The sequence below is a fragment of the Mustela nivalis genome (assembly GCF_964662115.1).
Source record: "Mustela nivalis genome assembly, chromosome: 8".
NCBI lineage: Eukaryota > Metazoa > Chordata > Mammalia > Carnivora > Mustelidae > Mustela > Mustela nivalis.
This window is the reverse complement of record NC_139027.1, coordinates 21,024,386-21,037,876: the sequence shown is the minus strand read 5'-3', so window position 1 is coordinate 21,037,876 and position 13,491 is coordinate 21,024,386. Positions and strand designations below refer to the sequence as shown.

Genomic DNA, 13,491 nt, shown 5'->3' with positions numbered 1-13,491 from the left:
CACATATTGCATGCCCATTTTGTAAAAGTGTTTCCTGTCATTTGTCCTCAAACTACTTCGGAAAGTCCCTAGAGACCTAAGCAGAGCCCGGAGCCAGGGTTCATTGTGCAGTTTAACACGGAGATCCCCAAACTTGCTAGTCACCAACATCACCTGGGGAGTTTGGGTTGGTGTTTGTCTGTTTGTTTGTTTTTTATTTTTTTAAATTACCCATTTCTGGATACCACGCCCACCCTGAGAGTCAGTTTCAGGAGTTCTGGAGTGGAACCCAAAAATCTGTATTTTTAACATGCTTCCCAGACGACTCTGAAGTTCAGCCAAGTTTGGGAGCCACTGATTTAAGGAACAACTGGAAGAGCTCCCCGCCCACATTGTTTGAATCCGTCATTTCACTTAGTCACAGGGCCTGAAATTAGCATCCACTGCAGCACATACATTTTTGGTGAAGGAGAGTCCTCCATTAAAAGGAGCAGGGTTAAAAGTATCTCAGACTCATTTATATCTTCACATGAATTACGCTACAAGCCTGGAATCTGGGAGTTGAGAAAAGGACCTCAGAAAGTACCCGGCCACCCCTCCCCCCGAGGACCACCACTGCATGTGCAGAGCTGCTCTTGAGGAATCAACAAGCCTTCCCTGGAACATTCCAGCGACAGGAAGCCTTCAGCTTCATCAAGAGGCCCACTCCAATGGTGAAGTCAGCAGAGCTCCCTGCACCTGGCTGGGTACCAGCATCTCCATGGATGGTCTCAAAAAATAAGGGATTTCAGGGCCTCACCCCAAAGCGACAACATCCGAGCTCTCGCACAAGGGCCTACGAATCTACTTTCTTCTTGCTTTAACACTCCTGAGGCTGAACATCCAAGGAACCACACCTGAGCACTATCGGCTTCACATGCTGATCTCTGGGATCAAAGCGGCCATCTACATAGAGAATAAGGCGGAGGTGATTGGGTGGAACAGAGTCCTCAGGAAAGGGGGACACGATGGGGGTTTGAGTAGCCAGAGCCGGACCCAAGGGGAGCCTAGGATGACAAAGGAGAATGGTTGCTACAATAAGGGAGCTGGGCAAAGGGGAATCAGAGGCCACTCCGCACCCACGGCTCCTTTGAACAGATGCTTCTCTTTGGGGTCCACATCGTCCCGACCCTATTCTATCTCCTGGGCCTTGTTTTCCTTGTCTCTTCATTCCTGTTTTGAATGTCTGCTTTCTGGTATTTTATGTGGCCTCTGTAAGCTGCCTTCAATCCTTCCCGAAACAAGAGACTACATGAACCAATAGACCAAAAAAATAAAGAAAGAAAGCCAAAACAAAAACCCACCGAGAGCAAAAACCTCATAAGCTCAGAGATAGTCCGTATTTACTTGAATGTTCTGAGATGCGGTGAATATGACCATAGCCACCATGCCCTCCTCTTTGTGGCTGAACTGAAGATTTTGACAGGTTTCCTCTCAGCCTCCCCAAGGGGCCTGGCCCGTCAATGCCTTTCATTACAGTGGGCTCACCTGGCCATGTTCATGGGGTTGAAACCAACCAGGACTGGTAAGAAGGTGGCTGGGCTGTCCATGCCAGAGTCCATCTGGCCTACCACAAGGGGGGCCTGATGGCAGGGGGAGAAAAAGGGTATGATGAGAGCGCAGGGGTTACTCTAGTGCTTCCTGAGGCCCAGGAGCATCAGATTCCCCTGAGTCCTTGTTAGAAATGCACAGGCCCAGACCCAGGTAAAATCTACTGGATCTGCCTTGGAAGGGGACAGCCCCAGGCCTGTATTTTTTTTTTTTTTAAGATTTTATTTATTTATTTGACAGAGAGAGATCACAAGCAGGCAGAGAGGCAGGCAGAGAGAGAGAGAGGAGGAGGAAGCAGGCTCCCTGCTGAGCAGAGAGTCCGATGCGGGGCTCGATCCCAGGACCCTGAGATCATGACCCGAGCCGAAGGCAGCGGCTTAACCCACTGAGCCACCCAGGCGCCCCCCCAGGCCTGTATTTTTAACACGTTCCCCCAAGGAAATCCTCTGCATGGTAAAGTTTCAAAACTACCGGACTAAATTGTATGCTCCTTAAGGTCGGTGTCCTGCCCTCCTTGTGTGTCTCCTTCCGCATCTAGCATTGCTGGACCTGTTTCTGCTTAGTGAATTGTTAGAATCAGTACACTGCAGTGATGAGAGAAAATTGGGGTCACCAAATCCAGTGCTTGGAATCTTGTCAAAATGCAGATTCAGACTCCATAGGTCTTGGTGGGGGGCGAGATTCTACATTCCTAGCAAGTCCTAGGAGATAATGATGTTGCTAAGCAAGGACCATGCTTGAGTAGCAAAGGGCTGGTCCAGGGGTCAGCTTCTTATGTAAAGAGCAAGAGAGTAAATATTTTAGGCTTTGGGGCCTCTATGAACTCTGTGCAATACTCAACCCTATCGTTGTAGCATGAAGTGGCCATAGATCTTATGTAAACACAAATGGCTTTGTCTCAATAAAACTTTATTTACATAAACAGGCAGCAGCATGATTGGCCACTGTGGTTTGCTGACCCTGGGACTAGTCCATCTACCTTGCTTGTTGAATGGACTGATACACAGGTATTCTGGAATCGGATCCTTTCCCTGTCATTCCACATTCATGCAGCTGGGTCTCAATTAGTGAGAGTAAAATCAAAATTCCTTGTGTGAACCCTTTCTGTTTCCTAGTACCCACCTGTCAATCTATTTTCCATGCTGTTCTGCCCCCAACCCCTTCCTCCCTGTAGAATGGATTCCCCCAGGCTGTCTTCACACTCACAGAGAGTCCCACTGAAATGCCAATGACAATCACCCTCTTCTTCCCAGCGGCCACCTAGGAGAGGAGGGTGGGTGAGACAGTGCCACCAGGAGGATTCTAGGATACAAACCTATTGCATGGAGATGTCAGGGTCAGGACTGGGGAAGAGGATGGGCTTTGGCTGGATGGGGACTTCAGTGTCCTCGTGAGAAGGAACAGACAGAGATGCCTGGTTGACTATCAGGGGAAATCAGGCAGAACAGCATGGAAAATAGATTGACAGGTGGGTACTAGGAAACAGGGGAAACACAGACCTTCTTCAGTTCTTCAATCCCGTGCAGGGCACTATCTTCTGTCCCCTCCCTAGATGCTACCACAGACCTAAGAGGACAGTCAAAGTCAGTGGCACTGGTTGGAAAGCAGAAGATCATGGTATACTAGGGAAGAAAAGGGAATGCTTTAAGAGAAGGGAATGATGGGAAAGATATCATTAACTGAAACACCTACTATTTGCTGAACACCACAGTAGACACTTTCTAGGGCTGGACACTCCAATTCCAACAAGGGCCAGTCAGGTGACATGAATATGTGAAGTGGGCCGAGGATAAGGCAATAAAAATGATGGGAAACAAAGCAAACTGGGCACGATCTCCACCTGAAAGCCTGAAAATTCTATTTCTAGAAAATACTATCCAGGCCAAAGAAAATATTCACAGGCCACCGTGGCTTACCTGTCATTGCTTGCAATGAGGTAGGTGTAGAGGTTTCTGTCCTAGAACTTTCAAAGCTGGTTGAAGGAGACCTGTCAGCGGGGAAGGACACGGGTTCGTGATGAAAGTGAAGGGAGCGGTAACCTTGGATTTTGACAACGAGTGTGAGGATTCCCTCAGGCCAGCGCTTAAGCCAGTCCTGCTTGGAATCTGGCACTTCGAAAGCTACTTGCAGATGACGGCTTGGGGTGCATGGGATGTAGAGACACCCTCAATAGATGGAGTGGGGTCCAGGTGGGTTCCGAAGATACGGGGTTCCGCGGTGAGGTCTAACTTTGAGAAGAGAGGGAGCCAGGCCTCAAGAGGGCCACCTAGGAGCTTAGCTATGATGAGCTTTATGGTCCTGAGGGTTACCCCGAGAAGGCAGAGGAAGGAAAATCGGGGATCAGGGTACTCACCGACATGAGAAACGCCACCCTGCCAGAGTTGCCCCCTCCACTCAGCACCACCAGCTCCCCCTCAGGTTCCTGAGAAAGAAAAATTCCAGGTTGGGGGAAGCACATTCCTTCTTTGTCAGCAGCAGAAGAACTCCTGGGGAGACTCCTTAACCCTCCTTAACCACAAAAGGGAACAGAAAGATGCCTGGATTTGAGAACAAAACTTCAGTCTGAATCCCAACTCTGGCTGAGCTACGTACTCAAACCTTACTCATTCCAGAAAGGACGAAGAGCAGTTTGTCATCCACCATCACTCAATAAAAAGCAGCGCTACCCAGCAATTATTAGCTGGATATATTTGGGCAAGCTACTGTGATTATCCTTTGTTTTCCTATCTGGAAAAAAAAAAAAAATGGAGACAATCACATTCATTTCACAGGTTTTTGCAAAGGTAATGAGTGTGAAAGCACAATGTCAATTACAGAGTGTGATGTAGATAATAGTTATTATAATTACTGTTGATGAATAAGATGACAATAAAGAGGCCAGAGGGAAGATTGGGAGAAAGGAGAATGGAGATGGAGTAAAATGAGAAGTGGAAGCCAAGAAAAGAGAAAGCGGGGAGGGAGAGAAGTTAGGAGGGGAGGAGACAGAGAGACTGTACCTTCAGCACTTGCTGCACTTTGCCAGCCACTTGGACCACGGTGGTCAGAACTGATTCACTATACAGTCTCTGTAGGGAGCAGGTGGGAATCAGAAGCCAAGAAAAGGGCAGTGGATTTGGGGGAGGGGTAGGAATGAATGGTGTGGTGGAGGGGCTCTCAGGTCTCAAACACGAAGGACCATTGGCATGGAGCTGGCATCTTTATTTTCAGTGTCCAGGGGATGGGTTTGGGTTACCTGGTATGTGGGCGTGACTTGCCCCTCCTCCTGGAAGATCTCAGCATCACATTGTCCCAGCAATGGAACAGTTTGCTCGGCATCTGCTTTGTCGAGGTCCTGGGTCAGTGGGTTTGACTCCTCTGTGATTGGCAGGGCTGCCTCATACCCAGACCTCTACAGGGAAGGGGGCACAAGGATGCAGACAGGAAGCCCAGGCCTCACTCACGCCTCTGGAGCTGGAGGTGGGAGCGGCAGCAGACACAAGGTTTGGGGACACACACACACACACACACACACACCATCCAAGGATTTAGCCTGAACTTGGTACTCGGGCCTAATAGGGGAAGGTCAGGAAGGAAGATGGGAAGGAAGAGAGGGAAAACAGAAACTGAGGGTGGAGGGAAGTCCAGAAGAGAAATGATTCTAGGAATCAGTGGAGAAGACCAACATGGAGAAAGGCGGGGGAGGTCTCACCTCCCACTTGCCAGGCTCTGGGGTCTCAATCAAGTGTTGAACTGTTTTGTGCCCAGCATGATCGAACGCTGTGGACACCCTCTCGTGCCTGCCTCTTCAGCCACACCAACAATTCTGTCACGCTAACTCTGCTTCTAGCTGGCGGGGTCTTATCTGAGCCACAGTGATGATTAACTCAGGTACCCTGGCCTCTCTGAGCACCGCCCCCTCTGAGTATCTCTCCCCACACCCTTTCCCTATCAGTTGGCCCCCAGCCCTCTGGGCACCCCAGGGAAGCTCCAGGGGTCCCTCTTTGCATGCATGCACACTACCCAGCCTCTGCTTTGCCCCATGAAGGGGAAACCTGAGGTTCATTACTCTTAACCTTTGGACACAATGACCTCTTTCCTGGAGGGCCTGGAGCTCAGAAGTGCAGGGTAATACCCAGTCCAGGGACAATGAGAATCCCTGAGCAGAGGATTCTTCTGGGACCAGGATGCAACAGGAGGCCAGAGATCAGGGTCCTCAGGGACAGCAGAGGCAGAGGACCTGAGCCGTGGCTTGATCACATGTCCAGAACACACAGTACTCCGGGCCCCTCTTGCTCCATTTCACTCTTTCATCTCAGAAGGAAGGTAACAGAAGCTTTGGAGCCCCAGGGGGATACACGCTGAACTGAATATTACAGGAAAAAAGTGCCACGGAAATAGAAATGTTGTAATGAGAATTAGACACCAAAGTATCTGCCCTAAATACAACGTGAGCCAACATTTATTTACACTGAACAATGCACTTTTCACATGCAGTATCTCACTGGGTGCATTCCCACTAAGGAGACCACATTGACACCCTCGTTTTGCAGATGGTAAAGCAGAGGCTCAGAGAAGTTAGGTCATTGCTGAAGATCACACAGTTGACAGAAAGGGGACTCACACCAGGTTGTTACTCCAGATCTCATGAAATAGTTTAAGGATTTATGTTCGTTAAACGAATGAAGTAACTAAAAGATTGGTGCAAATAATGATAATCCCTCACTCACACAGTGTCATAAGATTTATAAAGACATTCCCCAACATTATCTCACTGGATTCTGCCAACAGCCCTATGAGGTTCTGGACGCTCTGATTTTAGGAAACCTGACACTTAAACGACCAATTTCTGCACACCAGGCAGGAAGAAGAGCTAAAAACCATAGGTTGCTACTCTTTAGACTTCCAGCCTGCTGTCTTAACCGCTGGACTCCAGCTCTTCCCGTGCCCAGACACCTAGGTGACGCTCAATAAATATTTGTTTAATAAATTAAAGAATGAATGAGAGCGACGAGAACCAATATCAGATTATGAATGGGGAAGAGATTTAAAAGCTGACGCAGTGTACAAGTGGAGATTTTAGATCAATTATCTCGCCACTCTGTCCCCTCCAGCAGGGGAAGTGGGATTCCTCCTCCTCCCAACTTGGCTAATTCCACCAGGGCAGGGAGGGGCCCTCCCGGGAGCCGGAGACCCTCGCACCTGTGCCTCTCCCTACCGACAGAGCCTCGGACAGAGCCGGGATCTGAGGCAAGGGGACCCGGGAGACCGCCAATGGGAGGGTCGTGGGAGGAGCCCCGGGAGAACGGGGTCGGGGGAGGGGGGGTGAGGGGGATGACGGCGGCGAGAACCCCGGCGGGGCGGGGCGGGCCGGCACGTCCCTGTTCGGCTGCGGCGGAGCGAGCGGGGCCATCTCTGCAGAAGGCGGCGGCTAGCTAGCCGGGACGGTCACATCCCGCTGCAGGGGCCGGCGGAGCAGCCGCACTGCCTCCCGCACCTGGACTCCGGCCAGCAGCCAGGCCGCGCCGGCACCGCCCCCCGCTCAGGGACAGACTACGTGGCCCGTCTGAGCTCTGGGGTCCCCCGCAGCCCCGCGGCCCGCTCCCGCTGCGCCTCCACCTGCCCTCTGCCCGCAGCTCGGTCCCGCGCTGCCCGCCGTGCCGGGCCCGCGCCGGGATGGGGTAGGGGCAGCGCCGCGGAGCCGGGCGATGGGCCGCCCTCTGGGCACCGAGCAGCCCCCCGAGGCCTGACCGACCGCGAGACCCGGCGGAGGTGGGTGTGGGCCCGGCAGAGCGGCGCACTGGGGACGCCGGGGCGATGCGGGGGCGGGGAAGGAGTGGGGAGAACGGGGGGATCCGGGGCTGCTGTGGGCGGTGGAGAGCCCGGGAAAGCTGCTGCCACGCGTGCGTTCTGGGCAGTTCTGGACACCACCCCCCACCCCAACAACTCCTGCCACCTCCAGGAGCCCCGCCTGGATGTCAGCGGATGCCCCAGTGCCTCACAGCGGACTCGGTGGGGACCATGGCTTCGCTGATGCCCCTCTCCCCATATTTAAGCCCTACGGTCCTCCTGCTGGTCAGTTGTGACCTGGGCTTTGTGCGAGCAGGTGAGTAAAGGGGTAGTGGGGTCGAGCAGAGCTAGTCTGTACATGGGACCTGTTAACCTATTCACTCTGGCACCCAACAGACCGGCCTCCCTCTCCTGTGAATGTGACAGTCACTCACCTCAGAGCCAACTCGGCCACTGTGTCCTGGGACGTCCCAGAAGGCAACATCGTCATTGGCTACTCCATTTCCCAGCAAGTAGGAATCACCCTTCTGCTCCCTTAGCCTGTGTCCTTGGAACTCTGAGCCCTCCTTCTGTTACCCCCACTGGGGACCAAAGCTCCCCTCCCCGTGGTGGGGGAATCTGGGAGCTGGTGTCCCCTGGCTCAAGCTGCCCTTGTCATCCTACTCCGTGGAGTGCTTGGATGTTTGAGTCCTGGGACTGGTGTGAGACCACCCTCCTGTCCCATCATCTTCCCGCAGCGACAGAATGGCCCTGGGCAGCGTGTGATCCGGGAGGTGAACACCACCACCAGGGCCTGTGCCCTCTGGGGACTAGCTGAAGATAGCGACTACACCGTGCAGGTGCGGAGCATCGGCCTTCGGGGAGAGAGCCCCCCAGGGCCTCGGGTGCACTTCCGAACTCTCAAGGGTTCTGACCGGCTACCCTCCAACAGCTCAAGCCCAGGTGAGAGGCTCAGCTATCCTCCACTCCCGAAAGCTTTGGATTCTCTGGCTTTTTACCTGCCCTTCAGCCTCTTGTTTACTTTCCCCCAAACAAGCCACAGTGTAGCTTAGAAGAATAAAAGGATGACTTAATTCATCATACTGCCAAGAAACGAAAGGAAAAGGTTGGCAGGGGACTGGGTATAAACAGGCTGATAATGAATCGTTTGGGAGAAGGGCTTTCAAGCTTCCTTTTCCCCACCCTCTGTTCCCAGCCGCCGCAATCTGCGTGAATACTTGCCCGCAACAGTCCTGGTTTTTTGGTCTCTACCTACCTGTCCACCAACAGCTTCCTAGAGAGGGGCTCTCAGGGGCAACCCTGGTCCCAGACCTCTCCATCCTTATGGGTCTGCATAGAAGAGCTCTGTGGCCGCTCCCCATAACCTGGAGTCTATCTTTTTCTTCTCAGGTGACATCACAGTGGAGGGTCTGGAGGGAGAGCGACCATTGCAGACAGGGGAAGTGGTTATCATTGTGGTGGTGTTGCTCATGTGGGCCGGTGAGTGAGCAGCTGCACGGGGGACCAAGGATTGGGGGAGTGGGGGCTCAGTGAAGGTGGGAGGTGGTGAAGGCTCAGGAGAAAAGGCAGGGAGGGAAATGCAGCGGGGAGATGCTTAGTTGGGGGTGAGCAGAAGTTTGAGGAGATGAAGGCTAAGAGCGTGGTGCTCGCATATGAGCACCAGAAATTCAAGGGTTTTCTTCTCAGATTTTTCTAGAAATCATGTGGGTATCTCACTGCCCTTCAAGGCTGTGAGTGGGGAGATCAAGATCAAGGTGCAGATTGTATTGTTGTGTTTCAGCTGTCATTGGGCTCTTCTGCCGTCAGTATGATATCATCAAGGACAACGACTCCAACAACAACCCCAAGGAGAAGGGGAAGGGGCCGGAACAGAGTCCTCAGGGAAGGCCGGTGGGGACCAGACAGGTGATGTGATGTGGGGCCGGCAAGGGAGGGAAGGGTGATTTTGCTTCTAGAAGCAGTCAGGGAAAGGGAGAAGGCCAAAGAGGGGCAGGAAGAGAGGGGAAATGGATATTTGGGATGGAGGAGACTCTTACTTTCCTGACATGAGAGACTCAAGCCTTTTTTTTTTTTTTTTTACAGAAAAAGTCACCATCCATCAACACCATTGATGTATGAGTGAAGAAACCGAACTCGAAAACAGATGCACTAACACCCTGGGGATGGGGATAGGGTCAGGGAGAGCCTCAGTTGGTGATCTGCCCAAGACTGAAGGATCCCGTAATCTCCTAGAGGGTAATGACACTCCCACAATCTCAGGCCTGGTACCCATCCTCTTTCCACTGTGAGCAGGGCCAGAAGGTAGGTCTCTTGGGGTCTGTGCCCCTGGGCCTGGGGAATGGCTGTCAGATGGGAAATGTCCTTCCATCCCCCAGGTCCGGGGGACAGACACTTGTTCAACTGTATCCCACTAGGTCCCAGATGGGCCCCCATTGCACCTGCATCAGGACTCTCGGCATCCCCAGCTGCCCCCACATCTTGCCTCTGGGTCTCAGAGAGGGGGGTTCTTTGGGTACTCCCCCTCCCCCAGCAACTCAAAGGAATTGTCTGGGTCTGGAGGCAGATGCTGCACTGCACTACTCCAATGTCTTCCACGGAGCCTCAGGTGCTCCCCCTCTCACCTGGTAGCCCCCCAGCTGCTGGTGACCCCTTGGACATTTTTCCAATAAATGTTCTTGGACAAACTGGAGATGACTGTTTGGGATACTGTACAGTAAGCTGAAGACACTTCCCCACTGTCTCTCCCCTGACCACAAGGGCCTCTCACACCACTACCAACTTGACAGGAGCACTCTCATTGCTTTAAGGTATTTGTTTTGATTCTATAGCCTGGAATGGGTGGGGAGAGGACAGTAATGGGTGTAGAAAACTAGAGCCCTAGTTCCTTTTGTTTTGTTCAGTGAGAACGGGGGAGAAGGAAAAGAACGGGGGGGGGGATATAAATTCTCCTGCATCCGTGGAAACGAAGGTTATACCACGTGAGAGGGGCCGGTAACGTTTTTAACTTCACTGCCCACATTGACACCCAAGCTTTTCGCCATTGATTCCTCTGACTCCTCCATCAACCTCGAGTTAATTTCCAGAAAAGGACTGAACGGTTTTTTTGGACAAATGAAAGAGCAGCTCCGCTAATTGATCCTTCAGTGCCACGTGCTCCTATCCTGTGCACTCCTGTACTCCTAGTCTTCCCCACACTCACTTTTCCTTTTGTTTCTCTCTGCCTCTGTCTCACTGATACGGTCAAAGTCAATAATAACTGTAAAGTGTAAATGAGTTTATATTCACTCTCTGCCACTATATCCAGAGGAGGTTATGGAAATAAAACTGAGGGGTTGGAACTCCCCTGTCAAAAGACTTATACTTTGGGCTCTGGGGCTACTTCCTTCCTGTGAAAATAGAGGGTTTCCTCTACTGTTTCCTAAATTCCAAGGGTGGGGGGGGATGGTGCCAGTCAGAGAAATACCACTGTGGGGGAAAAGCTGCAGAACCCAGTATCTGGACTTCATATGCTATACTCTCTGGAGAATTACAGGTCTTCTTAGCTTTGGATCTTTCCAGAGGAGTAGGAATGCTCCTTTTCTGCATCTCAGTCTCTCTGGCATGTTCCAAGAATTTAGACCAGTAATTCTGAAAGGGACCCCAATCCAAACAGATCAAGAAGTCATTATCCTTTCTACTTAATCAAGCTCCAACCCCAGGTATCACAAGACTTAACTTTACTCTATCAGATAAGCCAAGTTCTCATTTGCCCTCTGCCTTGAACCACAAACGCATCCAGATCTGGGCAGCAGATCTTCGGTCCACTGCTACCCAGTTCTGGGGCTGGAAACATTCACATTGCGGACTCTGGACACCTCATCTCTCGGGATGGAAGTGGCACGGGTTGTAGAAGCATGGCATAGATATAGGGGGCTAAAAGTTCAGAATATAAAGGCTGTTTAAATGCATCAGCTCTGGGTTGAATCCGAGTTACATCCTTTACTTTTAGTTTGTTAAGTGACCCCTCTAATCCCGAGTCTCCTGGCATGTAAAATGGAACTAATAATGCCATCCCCTTCAAAAAATGTCTTTGAGATTAAGTGAGATAATGCATCTACAACCTTTTGCACAGTACCTGGCAGACGCATCCTGAGTATTCGGTTAGCTATCATTATTAGCCTTGTGATACACTGTGCACATCATAGAGCCTATATGGGTTCAACCCGGGCTGCTGCAAAACGTATGAAAGCAACCGCCCTGCCTTCCTCCAGGGTTGTAAGGATTAAAAGAAGTATTCAGCCACACTTTACTCACAATCCCGGCGGGAGAAAGACAGCGATTACGTAGGACCTAGAGTTTGCGGAGGGCTTGTGGGCGTGGCTTGAGCTTGAGTTTGCAAGCGACGACAGGATTGGTTGAAGAGAGGACTCCAGTCCTGTAGGGGTCCCGCCCTAGACCTCACTGCGCCTGCGCACGTTCTGTTTGCTTCACAGCGAAGCTACGTGGTGACCTTGCGAAGTGTGTCGCGCTGTAGTCGCGTCTGCGTAAGCACCAGTCGCTGCGGCTGCGTGGCGGGTTGTCCAGGTAACGAGGGGAGTTGTCGCTGACTGGTGGCATCGGAGAGACAGGTGTTCGTCATGCAGTTGAAGCACCTGAGGACCCTGCTGAGCCCTCAGGTGAGGAGTTGCGTGGCTCTTCCCTCCCCCGCCAGCCTTAACGTTCCCAGAGAAGTGGGGGAACTGAAATCTCACGATGGTGAGCGCCTACTGTATGCGGAATCTCTGCTCGGTCGGTAGTGTGCAGTAGCAGGACGGACCGCTAACCGCGGTAGCTTTCGTCCGTTTCCTTTGACATCAGTTGTGTACGAGGCCCCGTGCTGGGCGCACATGGAAACAGCGAACCTAAGTCTGCGCCCGGATAAACAAGCGCTTTAGGTAAAAGCCCCCAAGACGGAGTGCGGAAGACCTCACGTTCGTTCTGATGATGGAGATCTCAGATTCGGAAAAGGCTGGGCACCGGGAGAGGAACCATGCTGAAGAGAGGCTAGGTTTTGGAACTAGGAGACCAGCACTCAAGTCCTAGTGCCAGCTGCACTTTCAATAAATGGTCCAATCCCGCTGACCTGAAGCCCTGGGCACACAGTCTCTGAGCGCCCACCCAGCGGCTTCATTTGGAAAATGGGAGTAGCAATAATAGCAACCTGAGGGAGTTTGGGGGAAGAGTTAAAGGAAGTCACGTGCGCAAAAGCCTTCGCGAACTAAAAAGCCCTGTAGAATCTGATAGACGAGAGAGAACATTCAGAATTCAAAGGATAGACTCATACAAAGCTAATGATAGTATCTGCCATAAGCGAATGTTTCCTATGTAGCAAGACAGCATAATTTAAGGAGTTAGGATTGTGGTTTGTGGAGTCAGACATACGGGGATATAAATCTTGGTTCCACCCCCTTACGAACTGTGTATGTAAACTTGAGCAAATTACTTAACTTTCCTGAAATCAGGTTCCCCATCTGTAAAATATGCATAATCATCTCTGTCTCAGCGTTATGAAGTAAAAGGACAATGCATATTGAGCATTTATCAAACTGCCTAGTCTATGGAAAGATCTTGTTTTTATTATTCTACTCCCGGTCCCCATTGAATCCTCACGACAGTGCTGTGAGGAATGAGGAAGGCTTCACAGCGAATGTGGTATTAGGAGAATAGAGGGAAATTAGAACAAAAGAGAGAAGTGCTCATTGCTCAGGAAACTGCCCCCAAAATTGTAATTTAAAAATTCCTTTACCCTAATGGAGTAATTGGAAGTGAAAATCCCCTTCAGTCTTTCAAAATAAGATGTCATGATGCAGGGTAGGGCAAAGGCCCAGGATTGGCAAAATGATGAAGGAAGATGATGAGCAAGGAAAACGAGGAACCCTCAGCCCTTCAAACCTAATTTAATCAAGGGGTGGATGAGGGGGTAAAGGTGGTGGTGAGGCTATTTTCTGACTCTGAGGATTTTGATGGAGGGGAGGGGAAAAAAAAAAGGCCTTTTAAACCTGGGACTTTGGAAGTACCTGGGTTAGGAGTGACAAGTAACAAAGTTTCAAACCAGAGCTCTGGAGCCCAAGTAATTAATCACACAATTGGAGCAGAGGCTAAATGTTTTATTTCAAGGAGGGAAGTCCCTAGTGAAGA

At 51.2% G+C, this 13,491-nt stretch overlaps 2 protein-coding genes, 1 long non-coding RNA gene and 1 pseudogene across 12 annotated transcripts in view; 2 read left to right on the top strand and 2 right to left on the bottom strand.

Moving 5' to 3' along the window:
- Positions 1-13,491, bottom strand: part of LOC309870608 (glucokinase regulatory protein-like) — an 878,156-nt pseudogene that overhangs the window by 19,404 nt on the left and 845,261 nt on the right. The gene's annotated exons all lie outside the window — the stretch shown is intronic.
- On the bottom strand, positions 3,485-11,664 carry LOC309871822. The gene is made up of 3 exons (XR_014315502.1): positions 11,450-11,664; positions 3,923-3,991; positions 3,485-3,556 (listed from the first exon to the last, which is right to left on the bottom strand). It is a non-coding gene; the product is annotated as an uncharacterized lncRNA (long non-coding RNA).
- FNDC4 (fibronectin type III domain containing 4) lies at positions 7,182-10,024 on the top strand. Its single transcript, XM_082745652.1, has 7 exons — positions 7,182-7,317; positions 7,508-7,651; positions 7,732-7,847; positions 8,073-8,277; positions 8,725-8,814; positions 9,116-9,240; positions 9,418-10,024. Exons 2-7 carry the CDS (start codon positions 7,531-7,533, stop codon positions 9,451-9,453), a joined length of 693 nt encoding a protein of 230 aa, XP_082601778.1. The 5' UTR covers positions 7,182-7,317; positions 7,508-7,530; the 3' UTR covers positions 9,454-10,024.
- The window catches only part of IFT172 (intraflagellar transport 172), a 33,723-nt gene continuing 32,016 nt past the window's right edge, over positions 11,785-13,491 (top strand). For 5 of the 9 annotated variants that reach the window (XM_082744975.1, XM_082744974.1, XM_082744969.1 and 2 more), the window contains exon 1: positions 11,805-11,990. In XM_082744975.1, the coding sequence (XP_082601101.1) occupies positions 11,952-11,990 (39 nt within the window). In that variant the 5' untranslated portion in view covers positions 11,805-11,951. Of the gene's footprint in view, positions 11,991-13,491 lie in introns of all 9 variants that reach the window. The other 4 variants (XM_082744973.1, XM_082744972.1, XM_082744968.1 and 1 more) reach the window with 3 other exon arrangements.

Bases quoted from the DNA above. Each gene is read 5' to 3' on its own strand.
- FNDC4 (XM_082745652.1), top strand. From the start codon at position 7,531: ATGCCCCAGTGCCTCACAGCGGACTCGGTGGGGACCATGGCTTCGCTG. The intron at 8,278-8,724 runs GTGAGAGGCTCA...TTTTCTTCTCAG, and splicing joins CTCCAACAGCTCAAGCCCAG to GTGACATCACAGTGGAGGGT. The intron at 9,241-9,417 runs GTGATGTGATGT...TTTTTTTTACAG, and splicing joins GGCCGGTGGGGACCAGACAG to AAAAAGTCACCATCCATCAA.